The sequence below is a fragment of the Chrysemys picta genome, chromosome 6, assembly GCF_011386835.1.
Source record: "Chrysemys picta bellii isolate R12L10 chromosome 6, ASM1138683v2, whole genome shotgun sequence".
Lineage (NCBI taxonomy): Eukaryota > Metazoa > Chordata > Testudines > Emydidae > Chrysemys > Chrysemys picta.
In genome coordinates this window covers 91,326,917-91,348,049 of record NC_088796.1, presented here as the reverse complement: position 1 = coordinate 91,348,049, position 21,133 = coordinate 91,326,917, and the positions used below count along the sequence as shown (strand labels likewise).

Genomic DNA, 21,133 nt, shown 5'->3' with positions numbered 1-21,133 from the left:
TTTGTCTGAAAATTGTCAAAGTGGGGATGTTCCTATGAAACCTTTCTATTTTGACAAAACAGCATTTTCCAATGGACAAATGTTCCCTCAAAAATTGGATGTGACGAACTGGGACTGTTCTTGCTGGGGTGTGTGAATGCTGACAGGCGAGTGTGGCTAGGATGGTCTGCATCGGGGGAGGGGAGTCTGCCCGAGGGAACATACCTGAGCTTGTAACATGAGAACCCAGGAAGGGGTTGGAGGCCAGGTGACTCCGGGGCCCGGGAAACTGAACAAAGGCTGTGGGAGGGGTTGCTGAAGGGAGAGTGCTGGAAGCGAGCTGGAGAGATGGCTGGGAGGCAGAGATGGCTCTGACCCCCCCAAAGGGGGGTGGGCTGGAATGCCCTGGGACCCCAAGCTGGACTTAACTGGGGGGGTCCTGTTGTCTGTGCCTGCAAGACCTGTCTTGGACTGTATTCCTGTCATCCAAATAAACCTTCTGCTTTACTGGCTGGCTGAGAGTCATGGTGAATCGCAGGAAGCCGGGGGTGCAGGGCCCTGAGTCCCCCAATACTCCGTGACAACTGGTGGCAGCGGTGGTTCAGCCAGCTCTACCTGTAATACGTGAGGAGCTAAATGGCTACAGAGTATACTTGTGAGGTAATATATGTATGCAGACTTCATCCAGCATATTTGTTTGCTCCAACTGAACAATTGCTGTCAGACCTTGATGACCAAGGCTCTGTGACATATTAGGCCCAAGATATGTGCTAAAGATCCCTATTTATATAGCCGAACTGCACTAGATTCTGAGTCAAGACTTGTTATTTTGTTTTTTACCCATTTTGTTATTTTGTTTTTTACCCATTCGCCACTTGTGGTTTAGCACCAATTATCTGGTAAGGATTCTCTGGGTAAGAAGCCAGCACATCTCTGGCACTGATTTTTCCCCTCCTCAAAGAGAGCTTTGTCAGGCAGATAAGTGTCTTTGTTGTGCATGTTCTGTGATGCTTTTAGGATATAGACTAGAAACTCTTCTCAGTTCAGTAACAAATGTATGACTGAACCGGTGAAAATGATTCTTAGCAGCAGCCAGCATACAGGGGGGAAAGGAAAGATTAACTCTGCTGCAGAAATCTCACTTCAAACTTTTCATGAGCTTTCATCCAACAAAGTGGATGAGGGGAAAGCAGAGTTGGCATTAGGCTGATCACAAGCCACTCAGAAACTTTATGATTTGTAAGGATAGTAAACCTATATTTTGGAACCAAGTTGAGAAAAATTAAATATGTAAGAAAAAGCATTATGCAGTTACAGTATATGAGAGTGCCTTTTAAAAGCATCGTAATGCATTTATAGACAGTTATGTTCATGGTACATATATAGAAGTTAGATTAAAAACATAAAATACTCTTGCTGGACAATTGCACCAAACACTAATTTCTTAGAATTCAGAACCCTAACACACAAGAACCCCAAAACACAGAGAGAGAAAGCAGGCTGCACCCTAAAACAGAGAGGCACAATTCATCCCACCTTGTGTAGGCTAGCTCTTTGCACACTTATTGCACAAGACCCAGATTACAGGCTTCCCTACAGAGCCCATTAGCCTACAGAAGGACCAAGAAACCCCTTAAAATTACAAGCTCTCAGTTTAAGTGAGACAGTTTTCAATATACCACAGCAGTAAAGTCTACAATGCTTGATATGCATAGACTGCAGGCCTCAACAATCATCCTATTCCAGCAGCCATTATAGGTTGTTCCTTTCCACATCATGGTTGAAACTCTGGTACACTGTTTACACTGCTGTTGCTATCAGGGTTTCTTTAGAAGTTACAGTAGTTTCCCTGATTAGTTGGGACCAGGATTCAGGGGTAGCTTACAGGGTGGCTTTATAACAAAAAAAATTCTATGCACTATGCACACTAATCAAAGAAGCTGTACGAACAACAGTGAGTCCTAATCACAGCTATTGCAAATGCCATTTTAACTCTAATGTTGATAAGTCCTGTCAGTTTCAATCTGTGGGAGAGCACTCTTGTGGAATTTAATACCATGGAATTTAATGGAGAATAATGGGGCCAATTCTGTCCCTCACTCTGTCCCTTATATATGCTGCTCTAGCAGCATTTAGGGACGATTCCTCTGGTACAGAAGCAGTATACAGCCACCATATACAGCCTATGCTGTCCCTTCTCCCACCCCTCCCCGCAGCATAGATTGGGGACATCCTGGCAGTGAGGTGGGGATGGAATGGGGTGAGTCAGGAGTAGGAGGAGAGACCACTGCAATGCTCTGCATGCCAGAGATTCTGAGCTGCTCTAGACTGTGAAGCAGCCAGTAGAAGATCCTCAAAAAGCCACTGTAAATTAGAGAAGCCACCAGGGCTGTTCTAATTTATGTCAGGGGCCACTCTGGCTTCCAGGCAGCCCAGAGTCCAGATGATGCAAAGGTGGTTTAATGCTTCCTATTCCCTCTCCCCATGGGGCTGTATCTTCTATACTGCTAAATACTCCTGTAGGACTGTTAAAGAAAGACACATGGAGAAGATATTCTCTATTAAATTCTGTAGGTGCTTATAGTAATTTCTCTAGAATCCTATTACATTTTTATAGAACCCTCTTAAATTCTATAGGATGTTCCCATAAAAAAATAAATTAACATTGGTCACAGGAGAGAGAATGAGAGAGCAGCCCCATCTACAGTAGAAATTGAGTCATATTAGACATCAGTCCCCTTGATGAACACAGTGTAGCCGCTGATGTGGATAGGGTCAAATTGTGGTCAGCATCTAGTGTGATCATCCCTGCTCATAGATGCCAACTTCCCCTCTTTCCCTGGGGTGCTGGACCCCCATCTCTGCCCCCGGCCCTACCCCCACTCCACCCCTTCCATTAGGTGCCGCCCCTGCCCTGCCTCTTCCCACCCCTTCCCCGCCCCCATTCCAACTCCTTCCCAAAATCCCCACCCTGGTCCCACCTCTTCCCCACCTACTCCCTTGAGCACACCACATTCCTGCTCCTCCCTCCCCCCACAGAGTGTGCTAATGCCGCCAAACAGAAAGCACTGGGAGATAGGTGGAGGAGCGGGGATGCAGCATGCTCAGGGGGGAGAAGGAGGTGGGGCAGGTGAGGAGGGGAACTTGGAACTTGGGGAATTTTTCCCCATGGGTGCTCCAGCCCCGGAGCACCCACAGAGTCAGCGTCTATGTCCCTGCTAGAATGAGGAACCACCATGCTCTCTGCATTAGGTGTGGAATTTGGTTTGACATTATCTAAAACAGCATTAAAATTGTGTTCAACCGTGTCTGAGAAGGATCAGAGGTGTGACACTGGATGTCAGATATAGATCCATTTCCAGTTTAGATAAAGCCAGAGCATGCGTGTATGAGAGAGACAGAAAGAGCACCACATGTATGTAGCGAATGGGGTGAGTGAAATGTGTGAGTGGAGGAAAAGAAGCATGAATGAACTTTCTCAATAAAATACTAGCACATTCTACAACAGTGGTCCAAAACACTCCACAACACAATTGAGTTATTTCATTGTTTTAGATCATTTACTGTAGAACACTCTCACTGTTATAAAGATGTGTGCAGCTAAACAAGTTGTAAAGACACACATAGGTTGCTACTGCCCATTCTGAAAAATGCAGAACAGTTCTGATTTTGAACACTTATGCTGCATTCAAATCTTCTGTAGAGCACAATTAATGTGAAAAGGATAATTAAAATGTTTAAAGTTGCTATAGTACCATACATTTGTTTATATTCAAGAATTATATATATACACATTCAAAGACTAAGGCCAAGAGTTTTAAAACTGGGTGCCTAAAATAAGGCTGCTAAATCCACATTGAGCCACCTAAATAAGTTTACTTCTGGGGGAATTCTGTGCCACTGCGCATGCGCAGAATTCATGTCCCCCACAAATTACTTTCTGATGGGGAAGCAAAGGGAAGCCGCAAGAGTGGTCATGCACCGCTCCCCAGCAGTGCGGGTCCATAATTTCAGGTGCCAGGAGCAGCCAGCAGAGAGGTAAATCACTGGGTAGAAGGGCTGGGGACGCCCTGGCCAGTGCCTTCTACCCAGCTGCTAGTCCCGGCTGGGCTGGAAGGATGGGACATCCTCTTCCTCTGCAAGGAGCAGCCAGGGCTAGGTCAGATCCACCCCCAGAAACCTCTCTGGCTGCAGGAAGCTCCGCATCCTTGCACTTCCTGCCTCCATCGCTCCTCAGCTGTGGTGGGAAGGGTCACTGTACGGGGAGCTGCTCCCCCGTCCGCCCAACCCCCATTCATCTGGACCTGCCTCATACCCAGATCACCCCATCAAACCTCACCCCCTGCACCTGAACCCACACTCCAACACTCCTCACCCTCTGCATCCCTCCCGCACCGAGACCCCTCACCAAGCCACCTGCACCCAGATTGCTCCACACAGAACACACACCTGGATCTCCCCACACTAAGCCCCTCCACACTTGGATCCTGCTGGGCTGAGCCTGCCTGCCTACATCTAGTGTGCTTGGCACGGAAGGGCAGGGCCCTGGGGTGTTTCTGGGCAGGCCACGTAATAACCTCATATAACCATGTAATAACCTTGTCATGACCCCCATTTTGAGAACCCCTGGTGTTGAGTAATAATCAGCCAGGAAGTACCAAAATTGAGTCCTGCTACTTAGGTGTTCCATTCATGCCATTTTGGATAAATGACTGAGGGTAGGTTCATAAAGTTAACTTCACCTCAAGGTGGTGTTCAACAATGAGTGACTATGGTATCAATCCTGCAAGTGTTTAGCACTCCAGTTAGGTGCACCCTTGACCACTCAACTTGATGGCACTCAGCACCTTGCAGATACGCTCATCATTTTACATGATCAAGATCTGTTTGTGAGAGTGGCCTGCATGGAAATGTGAATTATGTAGGCACACCTGGGGTCCACCTATGCTACTTACCCTGTCAGCAAGCTGTGGTATAAAGCTGTTGGTCTTGCCTCTGTTTTCAGGACTAGACTATGTTATACCCATGTTATGGAATCATGCTGAAGCTGAATTGTACTGGAACTTTAGTGTGGGTGGAGGAGTATATTGATTTCAAACTGTCACTCCCTCTCTCACTCTGGTACAGGGTTAAAATGATCACCACATTAAAGATACACTGATTTTATTTACGGTTTTCTTTCCAGTGACTAGTATGAAGGAAGCGAGTAATACAGGGCAGATAAACTGATTGAGATGAACCAGAATAACATTGAGATCTAGAATCTCTCTGGGGATAAGATTTACTCACAGCAGGAGTTGGGGTTGTAGCTTCTGATTCTGAAGCTGCACAGCTGCTCCGGCCCCAGTCCCAGCCCTGGGCAAGCATAAGTTACAGCAGCCAAGGTCATCAAAGAGATCATAGGCTAGCTGAGAACTGGCAGAGTGCAGCTGTGCTCTACCCTGTTCCCTCCCTCCCCAAATAGAATTATAGAAATGTAGGGCTGGATGGGATCCTGAGAGTCATCAAACCCCCTGCACTGTGGCAAGTCAACCTAGATCATCCCTGATAGGTGTTTGTACAACCTGTTCTTAAAAATCTCCAATGATGGAGATTCCACAACATGCTTCAGAAGCCTATTCTAGAGCGTAACTACCCTTAGAGTGGGAAAGTTTTTCCTAATGTCTAACCTAAACCTTCCTTGCTGCAGATTAGGCCCCTTACTTCTTGTCCTACCTTCACTGGGCATGGACAATAATAGAGCACCATCCTCTTTATAACAGCCTTTGACATATTTGAAGACTTATCTGGTCCCCGTTAGTATTCTCTTTTCAAGACTTTTCAAGACTAAACATGCCCAGGGTCTTTTTTAACCTTTCCTTGTAGGTGAGGTTTTCTAAACCTTTTATCACTTCTGTTGCTCTCCTCTGGATTCTCTACAATTTGTCCACATCTTTGCTGATGTACGGCCCCCAGAATTGGGCACAGTATTCCAACTGAGGCCTCACCAGTGCCGAGTAGAGCAGGACAATTACCTCCCATGTCTTACATTCAACACTCCTCTTAATATGCCCCTTAATATGACTCATTCAATTTTTGAGCCTTTATAACCCTTCAGATCTTTTTCAGCAGTATTACCATCTAGCCTGTTGTTCCCCTGTTTTGTAGTTGTGATTTTGATTTTTCTTTCCTAAGTGAAATACTTTGCATTTGGATTTATTGAATTTCATCTTGTTGAATTCAGATCATTTATCCAATTTGTCAAGGTTGTTTTGAATTCTAATCCTGTCCTTCAAAGTGCTTGCAACCCCTCTCAGTGTTGTGTCATCCACAAATTCTATAAGCACGCTCTCCACTCTATCATCCAAGTCATTAATGAAAATACTGACTAGTACCAGACCCTGGATTGATCTCTTCGGGACTCCACTAGATACGCCCTCCCAGTTTGACAGCAAGCCATTGATAACTGCTGTTTGAGTACAGTTATTCAATCAGTTGTGCACCCACCTTAGAGTGATTTCATCTAGATCACATTTCCCTAGTTTGCTTTGAGAATGTCATGTGGGACTCTAAGCCTTACTTAAAAAAAAAAACCCACTAAGATATATCACAACTACTGCTTCCCCCGCATCCACTAGACCAGTTCCCCTGTCAAAGAAGGAAATTAGGTTGGTTTGGCATGACTTATTTCTTGACAAATCCATGCTAGCTATTTCTTATAACCCTATTATGTTCCAGGTACTTAAAAACTGATTGTTCAATAATTTTTTCCAGTATCTTTGCAGGTATCAAAGTTAGGCTGAATGCCCAATAATTCCCCATGTCCTCTGTTTTTCCTTTTTTAAAGAGAGGTATTATGTTTGCCCTTCTCCAGTCTTCTGGAGATACATCTCCACTGTCCCCTGACATACCACCCTATGCTGGAGCCAGTGCTGCAGCTTTACGCTAGATGAAAGCTCCTTACACCGGGCAGATTTCCAGATGGCCCATTACAGAGAGATTCTGCCTCATTTTGCACCAATGTGCAGTGCAGAATGGATACTGCCCCTAACTCGTTACATACTAAGGGCCCAGCCCTGACAACCTTTATTTACATGAGCAGTCTCTCACTCATGCAATCTCGATGATCTCTGCATGAATAAGTGCTACAGTGTCAGGCCTTAACATAGTAATAGGGTATAGATTGAACAGCGACTTAGACTGTAAACTTTCTGGGGCTTTCCCTGCTTCCCCTGTGTTTGAACAGCACCAAGCACAATTGGGTCCTGCTCTATGACTTGTGCTCCTAATTGCTACTGCAATACAACTAATAAATAATAAATCGTTATTATAATAAGTGAAAGCTAATATTGGTTACATTACCTAGTTCATAGATTCTTCCCAGCTTCTACAATGTAAAGCCATTTTGTAACGTATCACCTCGAGGAGTAACTTTTCTACTTAAATAAATATAGACAGTGAATGATAAATTATAATTATAAATATAGATAGCCTCATAATTCAGTTCAAGAAGTTCTGGTGACTGCACCAACCAATTAAGCTTCACTCTTGTGATTTATGATATCACTAGCACCCTTTGGAAATAATTATAGTACTATTATTCAAAATTAGTTTGTCTTTTTATTTGTCTCAATACACCGCTTCTTCTCCCCCTCCCACTCTACCGCTCCTGTTTCTGCACCACCCTTGGTAACAGGCTTGCTTTTGTGTGATACAAGAAACTACTTTCTCTAAACACAAGCACACATCACATATTAACCTGGTTATCTCTACAGTATTCCATGCTCTGATCAACTCAGACCAGAAGACCAGGGGCCAACTTCTGCTCTCAGTAACATCAGAAAATGGACCTGCACCACTAAAGAAATTAACTGCAGGACCAGGAATCAGACCAGTGCTCCCAAACCAGGCTGGCTTTTCTGCTTTAATTTTCCTTCAATTGACAGGATATTTCAGCAGAGCAAGGCAGCCAATGATAAATTACTAAAAAGATAGCGCTGCCTGAAGGCAAATGCCATCCAGAAGCGGATTTAGTCTTGCCTTGGGACAGTATCCAGTTCCTTATACCGCATTTCACTCTAGGATTTGAATTATTTACATGCCAATAAATACTGAGCTGAAGGGTTTCAGAGAAATGAAATCACTCAGTGACACAGCATAACATGACAGTGCTACTAAGGACTGTTAACGTCTATGGCCACATACCATACAAACAGCACAGTTGTAAACCAAACACACACATATGGAGTCAGATATAGAATTAAGAGTTAGTAATTAGTATACACAGTGATTTTCATCTACAGGATACTTACAAACATTAACAAATTTTTATAGCATTGCTGCATTGTAAGGATTATTATCTCCATTTTACTGATAGTTGTAGTTAGTTATTATTATCCCTCTGTATTATATCATAGGGATTTTTTTGAACGTCACAACATACAAAATCTTTAAGCATAAAAGGAGAAAGCTACTGTCTAAAATTTGTCCCCCATGACCATGAACTGACTCCATAGGTTTGGGTAGATAAACCCTCTGCAGAATTCCTGCATTTTATGTGCTCAAATGCACTCATTCTCCTTTGATTTTCCTTAAAATTCTCACAGTGCCTAAGAGTGCTGTCCTCTGGGGGTCACTGATTGTGATGTCTTGCACGCTTAACATGTTCTTGAGCTGCTCATTTGTACATTGGGATAGTTCCAAGTACTCCAATAATCACTGGGGTCATCTTTGTTCCAGTTTTCCATAATCTTCATGATAGAGTTCTTCATACTTTTCCATTTTCTCTTCTTGTTTCTTTTTTTATGTTTCTGTCCGCTGGAATGGCAATATCAATTAGCATGGTCTTGTTTGTCTTCTTTTCTATAATGACTATGTCTGGCCTGTTTGCCTGCACTGTTCAGTCTGTGACAATTGCCAGATCCTATAAAATCTTAGCCTCTTCATTCTCTTTCAATTCGGTGGTTGTAATACTGCATCATTCGTTTAACTCCATACCTGCCACAGAGGTTCCAATTGAGACGCTTGGCAATCTCATTGTGTCTGTTCATATATTCTCTCCCAGGCTCTTTCAGGGAGTCAACACATGCTCCACCAACTCTTCCTTTTTGAAACACATTCTGCAGTTTGGGGAGCAGTTCTGTTGGTCAGTTTTGTTTGGAATGTAATTAAGCCTTAAGGACTGCTTTTGCGTAGTCATGAGGCTCTGTCTCTCTTTTGATGTATCCTTCTACAAGCCATGAGTTTGTTAAACACTTGTATAATAGTACTGAGGATCCCAAAGTACCTTACCAATATTAATTATTTTAGCTTCACAAGACTCTTCAGAGGTGAGTAAGTATTATTATCCGGACTTTGCCTTGTCTGTTGCTCATTCTTTGGCTGCTGCTTTTGCTTCGTTTTGAGGAGTTGGTTTGAGAGTACAAGGTTGGCAGATTCAATAACTCAAGAGGAAACTTTTGGTGGTGGGCAAGGAACTACTTGAAGAGTAAGTAACTAATCAGTATCTGTAAAGATGGTCATTATATTTTTAGAAAATAAACTTTTTGAGATGTTATTGTCATGCTGGGAGTTGGGTGAAACCTCATTGAAAGTGGTGTGTGTAAACAGCTGCCCTTCAAAATGTAAGAAACAATTACTCACACCTTCTTGTCAACTGTTGGAAATGGGCCATCCTGATTATCACTACAAAAGGTTTTTTTTCTCTTGCTGATAATAGCCCACCTTAATTGATTAATCTCGTTAGAGTTGGTATGGCAACACCCATTTTTTCATGTTCTCTGTGTATATATATCTTCCTACGGTATTTTCCACTGCATGCATCTGATGAAGTGGGTTTTAGCCCACGAAAGCTTATGCTCAAATAAATTTGTTAGTCTCTAAGGTGCCACAAGTACTCCTCGTTCTTTCTGGAATGAGATAGCTGAAACAATAGAAGCTACCGCTCCAAACACATTCAACGCTGTTCAGCAATCCAACTCCAAGCTACATGAGCAGAGAAGGTTGGGTATTGCTGAGGTGGAAGTGTGCATGTATGTGCAAAGAGAAACAGCAGAAACTCCCAGAGAAGTTGACAGAGAAACAGCAGAAATCCAAGGAGACAGCCAGACCAAGCACAGGGAGCATGATCCTGAAAAAAAAGCCTAGAAAGAGATTTTTATAGTAAAGTGCTGGCTGAAAGAGCTTGGAACTGTCAGCAAAGAAACTATCTCCTGCTCTTTGATTCCTGCTTTACTCAGAGCAACAGGACTTTATGTACATTGTTTGTAAATAAACAGGAGTGTATCAAAGAAATAGCTGACTCCATCACCAATTTCTCCTACTGGAAAAAGCCTTCAAAACCCCAAATATTGGCTAATTGCTTGGGTCAATAGGATCATATAGAATCTGCAAGTCAACTATTGACATCCACTCCTCTAGCCTTATTCCGCAGTGGGAACGGTGTGAATTAAAATCACCACAGTAGACTGAAGGTCCTGAGAAGGTGGACAGAAGAGGAATTGGTCAGTTGGCAGAAGGAGGTTTATAGACACTGATAAGAGTAATGTCTTTCACTTTTATAGCCTGCCATTCAGTTACATCATTTAGACCTAATGATTAAACTAGAGTTGCTGAAATACGTTCCCTATGTAGGATGCCATCCTATGTTGCCTATGATGGAGATGAGACACAACAGCAAAATCAGGAATTAATAGCTGAGTGTCAGTACTAGAATGTGTTTCCTGAAGTAAGATGATGTGTGCTTCATGTTCTATGACCAACTGGAGGAGGATATACCTCTTGGTCGCTGAGATTCCCTCAATATTGAGGTGCAGCATCTTGAAAGCTGACCCAGTGCTAGAGTTTGTGATGTTGGCCCTGAAAAGAACTTCAGTGGAGGACTCCTTCTGGCTGTATTTGTCTTTCACTTTTTATGATGAGAATTTGAGATCCTGTTTGTTTTGCATTTTGTCTACTTTAGCTTAGTTTTTTTTGCTGTTAATAGGGGGTTCCATATGAAGACAGTATACTTGCTCCCCTATATTAATGATAGATGCATGAGAAGACTCACGTTACTATTAAGGGGCTTGATACTGCAACTTTTACTCATGTGACCAATACCTTCCTGGACACATAGTTCCACTGAAGACCATCTTTGTCATGATTACTATTAAAGATACAGTCATGAGTGTAATTCAAGCAAGCGACACTAGCCATTCCCTCCCAGTATCTTAAGCTTAGTGCCTTACAAGCTTAGTACCCAAATTCAGATCTATGCAGACATTAGATAATTTTTTAATAGCATTAGATTGTGCTACAAAGACAGCTGCAAATAAGGGGTGGTGAATGCTACACCGCTTCAGGAGCATTCCAGGAAAGGAACTGTAGTTCAGGAGCCACAATCCCTTCTGCTCAGCCTCTTGTTCAAGGAGATAGTAGTTTGCTGCTGGCCATCCCAGCAACAAATGTTATTAAAGCGAATGTTAAAATTATATAAAGCACAGGTTGAGAAAAGAGAATCTGTACATCTGGGTATAGTGCTTAGATTATACTGGTCTACAATTTTTGAGAAGTCGTCTGCTTCAGAGATAAAATGTACTATTTATTATGTATTTTGATGTGCTGAATTCAAATATGACAATTAAAACAACTGATTGGCTACTGTTTCTAAGATATTTAAGTTTTTACATTTTATGTCTATGTATATTGTGTAGATAGTAGAGTTTTAATCATAAATTGTAAACCTAGGTCTTTTCATGTGTTTATGGTTGCTTTACATGATAATATTTCACCTGTCCTGTTTATGTAACACTTTAAAAATCAGCAAAAGGGATATATACATAAAATTTATTATGAAACAAAAGGCAAAAAACTATTCTGTACATAGTTTAGTCCTATTCAGTGTCTACTCGGCGCTTCTTGGCTTGTCTCTTGTATTCATTAAATGGAGCATCTCTTGTCACTGTCCAGCAATAGTCTGCAAGCATTGATGGGCTCCATTTGCCCTGATAGCGTTTCTCCATTGTTGCAATGTCCTGGTGAAATCGCTCGCCGTGCTAATCGCTCACAGCTCCACAGTTCGGTGGAAAAAAATCTAGATAAGAGTGCAAAAAATGTATCTTTAGTGATATGTTGCAACCAAGGCTTTTGTATGCCTTGAGGAGGTTTTCCACCAACAACCTGTAGTTGTCTGCCTTGTTGTTTCCGAGAAAATTTATTTCCACTAACTGCAAGGCTTTCCATGCCGTCTTTTCCTTGCCACGCAGTGCATGGTCAAATGCATCATCTCGAAGAAGTTCACGAATCTGAGGACCAACAAAGACACCTTCCTTTATCTTAGCTTCACTTAACCTTGGAAATTTTCCATGGAGGTACTTGAAAGCTGCTTGTGTTTTGTCAATGGCCTTGACAAAGTTCTTCGTCAGACCCAGCTTGATGTGTAAGGGTGGTAACAAAATCTTCCTTGATTCAACAAGTGGTGCATGCTGAACACTTTTCCTCCCAGGCTCCAATGACTGTCGGAGTGGCGAATCTTTCTTGATGTAGTGGGAATCTCTTGCACGACTATCCCATTCGCAGAGAAAACAGCAGTACTTTGTGTATCCAGTCTGCAGACCAAGCAAGAGAGCAACAACCTTCAAATCACCACAAAGCTGCCACTGATGTTGGTCATACTTTATGCACCTCAAAAGTTGTTTCATGTTGTCATAGGTTTCCTTCATATGGACTGCATGACCAACTGGAATTGATGGCAAAATATTGCCATTATGCAGTAAAACAGCTTTAAGACTTGTCTTCGATGAATCAATGAACAGTCTCCACTCATCTGGATCGTGAATGATGTTGAGGGCTGCCATCACACCATCGATGTTGTTGCAGGCTACAAGATCACCTTCCATGAAGAAGAATGGGACAAAATCCTTCTGACGGTCACGGAACATGGAAACCCTAACATCACCTGCCTGGAGATTCCACTGCTGTAGTCTGGAGCCCAACAGCTCTGCCTTACTCTTGGGTAGTTCCAAATCCCTGACAAGGTCATTCAGTTCACCTTGTGTTATGAGGTGTGGTTCAGAGGAGGAGGATGGGAGAAAATGTGGGTCCTGTGACATTGATGGTTCAGGACCAGAAGTTTCATCCTCTTCTTCTTCCTCATCTGACTCAAGTGAGAATGATTCTGGTGCATCAGGAACCGGCAGTCCTTCTCCGTGGGGTACTGGGCGTATAGCTGATGGAATGTTTGGATAATGCACAGTCCACTTTTTCTTCTTTGACACACCTTTCCCAACTGGAGGCACCATGCAGAAGTAACAATTGCTGGTATGATTGTTGGCTCTCTCCAAATCATTGGCACTGCAAAAGGCATAGATTTCCTTTTCCTGTTCAACCACTGGCGAAGATTTGTTGCACAAGTGTTGCAGTATATGTGTGGGGCCCACCTCTTGTCCTGATCTCCAATTTTGCAGCCAAAATAAAGGTGATAGGCTTTCTTAACCATAGTAGTTATACTGCGCTTTTGTGATGCAAAAGTCACTTCACCACAAACATAGCAGAAGTTATCTGCACTGTTCATACAAGTACGAGGCATCTCTGCTCACTTTGGCTAAACAGAAATGTGTCCCTTTGCAAAATCAAACATTGACAAATAAGAGAGCACGACACTGTATGATTTCTAGAGCTGATATAGGGCAATTTGTTCAGCAGAGTGATGTAAGCTTCGTTATGATTGCATCATCATGACTTCTAGGAATAACATGATACAATTCATATCATGTATGACACAATACCAGCTTCAGATTGCATCATTCATTGTTTTGCCTAAAAAGCAAGTACTGTCCAAACCCAGTCATAGATTTATTCATAGATCCAGTCAAAGATGTATTTTAGTCATTTCTGGTTTAAATTGAGATCCCTTCCCTTTATAACTCACTTATCCTCCGCCCAAGTTATCCTCCACTTATCCTCCGCCCATTCCCAAGTCAAGGGTCGTATATACTGACCCAATAGCATATCTTGAAAACTAGAGCCAATCAACAATTTTAAGCATCATTTTTGTTCTCAGTGACCCAGAATTAGTAAAGTTTTACTACATTTATTTCAGAAGCATTTTGGCTGTAGAGCAGTGTTATCCACAAATACAAAGTTTGTTTTTAAAAGTCATATGATACATATACTACACCACAATCTCACCCTGTCTCAGCTTTGTTGGCTGGCACATTAGGAGCAGAGACAAAGCTCACCCTGTACCTGCCTGCCTGCCCACTGACTTTTGGAAGAAGGGGGAGTAGTGAGCATACAGTGCCTTCCTCCCCTGTGTATCTGGACTCAAGATTTGGGTAGCCACCACAGGAGTATAAGAGAAGATCTAACCCATAATGTGTAATGATAGCAATAATAATGTAGAACGTGGATAAATGACTCTCAATAAAAATAATGTAGCATTATTAGTTACATTAGTTTGTTACTGTGAAGATGTAACATAACGGTACATTCTGTTTTATTATTACCAATTCAGACAAAGGATTTAAATACATTAAAACAATTTTTAAGCTTTTTTTCATATCCTGCATTTGTAGTTGCGTCTGACTGGTTTGATGGTTCACCATGGCTACAGATTGGTGCTTTTACTATTATTACACTGCTTTTGGTCTTGATTCAGGAAAACATTAGGAAGGGTGCTTAAGTATGCTCAAAGTCAAGCATGTACTTAAGAACTTTCCTGAACCAGGACCTTTATTACTAATACCGTGGCTATGATTTCTACTTCTCTACTAGTATTGATCCATTACTGCTATGATTATTGCTGAGATTAACTGTTACTATTGCTTCTGCTGCTGTATTCTGACTATTGCTGTTGCTATTTTTGCTACGGTTTTCATAGTATTCCGATTACCGCTTTTCCTGTTGCTGTTGTTCCTAACCCTGCTGTTGCTTCTGTTATTACTACTGGTATGTTGCTGTTGCCAGTCTGGCTCTTGCTGTTCTGGCTACTAACACCCGTCCCGCTATCCCTATCATTGCCACTGCACTGCTGTTGTTATCCTGCTCACTGCCAGCTCTGAGCCTCATCCACACCAGGGACTTTCCAACTCAACCCCCTCTCCCTCTGGGAGGGGAGGCTCCGCCCCCTTCCCCTTTGACCCAGATGTCTCAGCGTTCCGTCTTCCTGTTCCAAACCACGTGGGCTCGCTGGGCACTGCCGCGGGGTATCAGCGGCGCCGCGATCGCAGCAGCGCCCAGGGGGCGGCCGGGCGGCGGCATGGCGAGCCAGCCGCACTCTCTCAGCTATATGGGGTGCAACTTTTTGCGGCAGCGGCTGGTGCTGTCCACGCTGAGCGGGAGGCCGGTGAAAATCCGCAAGATCCGGGCGAAGGAGGAGAACCCCGGCCTCAGAGGTAGCGTGCGGCTTGCCTGGGCTAGGGAAGGCGTGCATGGGGGTGGCATGCAGAGGGGTGGGGCGGGAGAGGAGTTTTTTTAGGGGGGCAGGGGACTTGGGGCGGGGCAGTGATTTGGGGGAGGGTGGGACGGGTTGTGTGATGGAAACAATCTGAATCTGGGGTCGGTATTGTGGAAAGGAGCAGTTGTTTTTAAAGAAGGTACTAAATCCGAAGTGCGGTTTGTTTTCGTTCATAACGCGCATGGGAGGGGGGAGCAGATGTGGGTTCCTCCTCCAGACAGGGAGCATGGGTCCCTGTCACCCCAGCACCCCGTCAGGGATTTGCATGGTGTTCTTGGAGCAGGAGCTGAACCCCATGTTTTTGATTCCCCTAAAGAACTTGTCGTAACCCGAGTTACACTGTAAAGCCCTTTCCCGAGAGCATGCTTGATGTACTGTATCTACCCTTGACAGAGTCCTAAGAGTACTTAGAAACTAAAAGAGAAAAAAAACTCATCGGCAGCAATTCCATACCTTGTGCCAGTGAAGTTCTTTGAATTGAACTGCTCTCCCAGTGCTATACCTTTTAATAACAGGGGTGTGTTCCCAAGGTTTATTGCAGATCCCAAAGTGAACATTGTTTTAAAGTTTGAAATAAGACTGTCCAGGAATCTACTAACAGCCTCATTGGAGCAAGGTTTGGCAAGCCAAGCAGGCCCATTTCTGATTTAGTGGATCTGGATGGACCAGCTATGTGTCCAGTCCCTTTATCCATGTGGTATAACAGGAGGCATTGATGGATGTACTCTCTCTGGCCCCATGCACTGCAGTTAGTCTCTTGTGAAATGTTTTAACGAATTGGTGAATTGAGATGGAGATGCTGTGAAACACGGTGTAAGTCACAGGAAACAGATGCAGGCATCATGACTACTTGTAAGTGACAAAGGCATTTTACTAATGATGTGAAATATAAAGCCCCTTAATCATGTGTTCAGTATTTTTACATATAAAGCTTATTTCTCCCATATGATTCTATCTAGTTCAAATATAAGGAATTTGACCCTTAAATCTTATGCATCTTCTCTTGGACTTCTCTCCAGGAATAGAGGGTGAACACTTGTAACTGGCCCTGTATTTTTGGCAGCTTCTTATCTTGCGGAGTTTCCTGATCTGTTAATCTGAAAGAGCTCAATGTAAATTATTTGGCTGGCAGGTTTCCTCCTCAATCTAAACCTCTTGACTTCTGCCAATGCCACTTCTCGGGCTGAACTGCAGTTATTTGCACACCAAGGGAGAGTGCTTTGTCATGACCAGGGACCTGTTAGTGATGATGCCATACATGTTGCTGAGTTCTGAATTAACCCTTAACCCCTTTGGGTAAGAGAGCTGGGTGTCGTTGTGCACAGTTCAAGGAAAACATCTGTTCAGTGTATAGCAGTGCTCAAACAGCCTCCCCAGCATTAAGTTGTATTTAAAATGAGTTATAAAATAATCCAGAAATAGTATACTGCTATTGAATAAGACTGGAATTTTTTGTAGGAGTCTAAAATACCGAGGTGTCCAACTTCAACTGAAATTCACTGGAATTAGAGCATCTAGGTCCCTTAGGATTCTTTGAAAGACCTGTCCTAAATCAGTGGATGGCCTGCCAATTGGAATACTGTGTTCAGTTCTGGTCCCCTTAACTCAAAAAAGATACAGAAGAGAGAAAAGGGACCAAAGTCAGGTGATGGACACAGTTTAAGGCATGGAGAGACAGTCCACGTGAGGAAAAGAACAGGCCTGTGTAGTTTAGAGAGGTGATGAATAAGACTTGGTCTACACTACAGAGTTAGGTTAACCTAAGGCAGTTTACCTCAACCTAACTACGTCAGTGTCTACACTAGAATGCTGCTTCCGCCGAAGTAAGTGGCCTGCCGCGCCGATGTCATAACTCCACATCTGTGAGAAGTGTAGTGCTTATGTCGGTGTAATTATGACCAGGCAGTGTCCTTGTAGACACCCCGTTACTTACATGGGCTGTTGGCTGTCAATTTCACTCAGCAAGGCCTCACAACTGGAATTGTGAAATTGACAAGAAAGGCTGGTAGGCTTCCTGCTGTGAAATTGAGCCCCACATCGGGCTAACAGCCCTACTTCAATCGGTGCAAGCGCTCCTGCTGAGGACGCGCACCACCGGCAGAAGGAAGGTAGTGTGAACACCAACAGCCAATTGAGTTATTGCTGTGGCTGTAGATCTACCTAAATTAAGTCAACTTAATTTTGTAGTGAAGAAAGCCCTAAGAGATGTTTTAGTGGTGCTGTGCATTGTGTGGTGACAAAGCAGGAGAAAATGGGGAGAGGGAAAGAATCAGAGGGCTTCCATGGGATGCAGTGGACCCCCATTTCTCTGTCTTTCTTCTTATCACGAGAATTGTCATAGGTGGCCTTGAAGTGGGGAATTCCCTATGATTGTGCAATGAATTTAAAAGCCTTTACATTCTTCAGTGGGGTAGCATTTGACCCTCATGATATATACGAGTGGGGTTCCGCAGGGGTCTGTTTTGGGACCGGCTCTGTTCAATATCTTCATTAACGACTTAGATATTGGCATACAAAGTACGTTTATTAAGTTTGCGGATGATACCAAACTGGGAGGGATTGCAACTGCTTTGGAGGATAGGGTCATAATTCAAAATGATCTGGACAAATTGGAGAAATGGTCTGAGTTAAACAGGATGAAGTTTAACAAAGACAAATGCAAAGTGCTCCACTTAGGAAGAAAATATCAGTTTCACACATACAGAATGGGAAGAGACTGTCTAGGAAGGAGTACAGCAGAAAGGGATCTAGGGGTTATATTGGACCACAAGCTAAATATGAGTCAACAGTGTGATGCTGTTGCAAAAAAAGCAAACATGATTCTGGGATGTATTAACAGGTGTATTGTGAGCAAGACACGAGAAGTCATTCTTCCGCTCTACTCTGCTCTGGTTAGGCCTCAGCTGGAGTATTGTGTCCAGTTCTGGGCACTGCATTTCAAGAAAGATGTGGAGAAATTGGAAAGGGTCCAGAGAAGAGCAACAAGAATGATTAAAGGTCTTGAGAACATGACCTATGAAGGAAGGCTGAAGGAATTGGGTTTGTTTAGTTTGGAAAAGAGAAGACTGAGAGGGGACATGATAGCAGTTTTCAGATATCTAAAAGGGTGTCATAAGGAGGAGGAAGAAAACTTGTTCACCTTAGCCTCTAAGGATAGAACAAGAAGCAATGGGCTTAAACTGCAGCAAGGGAGGTCTAGGTTGGACATTAGGAAAAAGTTCCTAACTGTCAGGGTGGTTAAACACTGGAATAAATTGCCTAGGGAGGTTGTGGAATCTCCATCTCTGGAGATATTTAAGAGTAGGTTAGATAAATGTCGACCAGGAATGGTCTAGACAGTGTTTGGTCCTGCCATGTGGGCAGGGGACTGGACTCGATGACCTGTCGAGCTCCCATCCAGTCCTAGAATCTATGAATCTGTGGGCCCCCCTCTTCCAATGAAATAGTCCTTTTGGTTAGGCAGACTTCATCAGATTGTTGTCAGAATCCCCTGTCATCTTCCAAGCATCTTCATTCATAGACCAAATTGGAGCCAGGTTCCCCCTCCCAGTGACCTTGTTCGCTCTATCTCACTGTGCTCTCCTCTGGGCCATTGGTTAGCTTTGGCCATCTAGGCAATGGAAGATCATTCTGTCTGTTCTGTGGCTTTTGCTGCTGCAGAGAGATCAATTGATATTGTAGAGGAAAGGGGGAAGATGCCAAGAGTGAAGTAGAATCATCCATGCCAACACCCTGATTAAACAGTACACAGATCTTGGGAGACAGACCAGTCCTCGCTTACAGACAGCCCCCCAACCTGAAGCAAATACTCACCAGCAACCACACACCACACAACAAAAACACTAACCCGGGAACCTATCCTTGCAATAAAGCCCGATGCCAACTCTGTCCACATATCTATTCAAGGGACACCATCATAGGACCTAATCACATCAGCCACACCATCAGAGGCTTGTTCACCTGCACATCTACCAATGTGATATATGCCATCATGTGCCAGCAATGCCGCTCTGCCATGTACATTGGCCAAACAGGACAGTCTCTACGCAAAAGAATTAATGGACACAAATCAGACGTCAAGAATTATAACATTCAAAAACCAGTTGGAGAACACTTCAACCTCCCTGGTCACTCAATTACCGACCTAAAAGTCACAGTACTCCAAAAAAAACCTTCAAAAACAGACTCCAACGAGAAACTGCAGAATTGGAATTAATTTGCAAACTGGACACCATTAAATTAGGCCTGAATAAAGACTGGGAGTGGATGGGTCATTACACAAAGTAAAAACTATTTCCCCATGTTAATTTTCCCCCTACTGTTACTCACACCTTCTTATCAACTGTTGGAAAAGGCCATCCTGATTATCACTACAAAAGTTTTTTTTCTCCTGCTGATAATAGCCCACCTTAATTGATTACTCTCGTTACAGTTGGTATGGCAACACCTATTTTTTCATGTTCTCTGTGTATATATATCTTCCTACTGTATTTTCCACTGCATGCATCTGATGAAGTGGGTTTTAGCCCACGAAAGCTTATGCCCAAATAAATTTGTTAGTCTCTAAGGTGCCACAAGGATACCTTGTTCTTTTTGTTGATACAGACTAACACGGCTACCACTCTGAGAGCTTGCTCACTAGAATTGCCAGATCTGGGGATGGCTTGCCTCTAAATAGGACTGGGCGCTACAGGAACCATTCAGATTCTGGATCAGATGGTCCCACTCATTAACTGCTGGTGCCAGCACCTCGTCCTGCATGCCTATTGCTTGTTCAAGCTGTGCCTCTGCCTCCCATTCTCAACAGTTTTAATTGGTCCTCTTTCACTGTTTGCTGTCATCTTCCCTCTGGCCAAATAGCTGCAGCTAGCTGTGAAGATAATGGAAATAAATCCATCTACTAAAGATTTCAAAAAGCTTCCCCCAATGTGTATGGCTTTAAGAGAGAACCCTGAGCTGTTTAGGGCAGGAACCCCTCTCCATTCTTGTACAGCACTATGCACATCTATGGCACTGTAGAAATGAATTTTTAAAAAAATCTAATTCCAGTTGAGTGTCTTAGGATTTCTTTGCATGTGCAGTCCCTGAGAAATGAGTTTTCTGGAGAGTCTTTCAGTCTAGTTCTGGGTGGAAATTACAATAGACACCATCATAGTTGTAAAAAGAACAGGAGTACTTGTGGCACCTTATCAAGTATCAGGGGGTAGCCGTGTTAGTCTGTATCTACAAAAACAACAAGGAGTCTGGTGGCACCTTAAAGACTAACAGATTTATTTGGGCATAAGCTTTCGTGAGTTAAAACCTCACTTCTTCGGATGCATAGAGACGAAGAAGTGAGGTTTTAACTCACGAAAGCTTATGCCCAAATAAATCTGTTAGTCTTTAAGGTGCCACCAGACTCCTTGTTGTTTTTGTGGCAACTTAGAGACTAACAAATTTATTAGAGCATAAGCTTTCGTGGACTACAGCCCACTTCTTCGGATGCATATAGAATGGAACATATATTGAGGAGATATATATACACACATACAGAGAGCATGAACATGAATCATAATTGTGCTATTTAACACCCTTGCTCAATGAATGAATGCATGTTCATCAAGAGTAAGCTACCCCCTCTCCCAAAAACTCAGTTTGTCTTCTGTCAGGGTTCAAGTACATGAGCAGAACTGTGTGGGGAAGCCTGCACAGCCACTGCTGTGCCTGACAAGTAGAAAACTTCAGTCTACAGGGTGGTTA

At 43.2% G+C, this 21,133-nt stretch overlaps 1 protein-coding gene across 2 annotated transcripts in view; it reads left to right on the top strand.

Annotated features, from left to right (window-relative positions):
• The window catches only part of RCL1 (RNA terminal phosphate cyclase like 1), a 110,356-nt gene that overhangs the window by 46,031 nt on the left and 43,192 nt on the right, over positions 1–21,133 (top strand). The window contains exon 1 of one of the 2 annotated variants that reach the window (XM_005296791.5): positions 15,085–15,332. The exons of the other annotated variant lie outside the window; for it this stretch is intronic. Coding sequence (XP_005296848.3) covers positions 15,197–15,332 — 136 coding nt within the window. The 5' untranslated portion in view covers positions 15,085–15,196. Of the gene's footprint in view, positions 1–15,084; positions 15,333–21,133 lie in introns of those variants that run through there. 2 annotated transcript variants of the gene reach the window in all.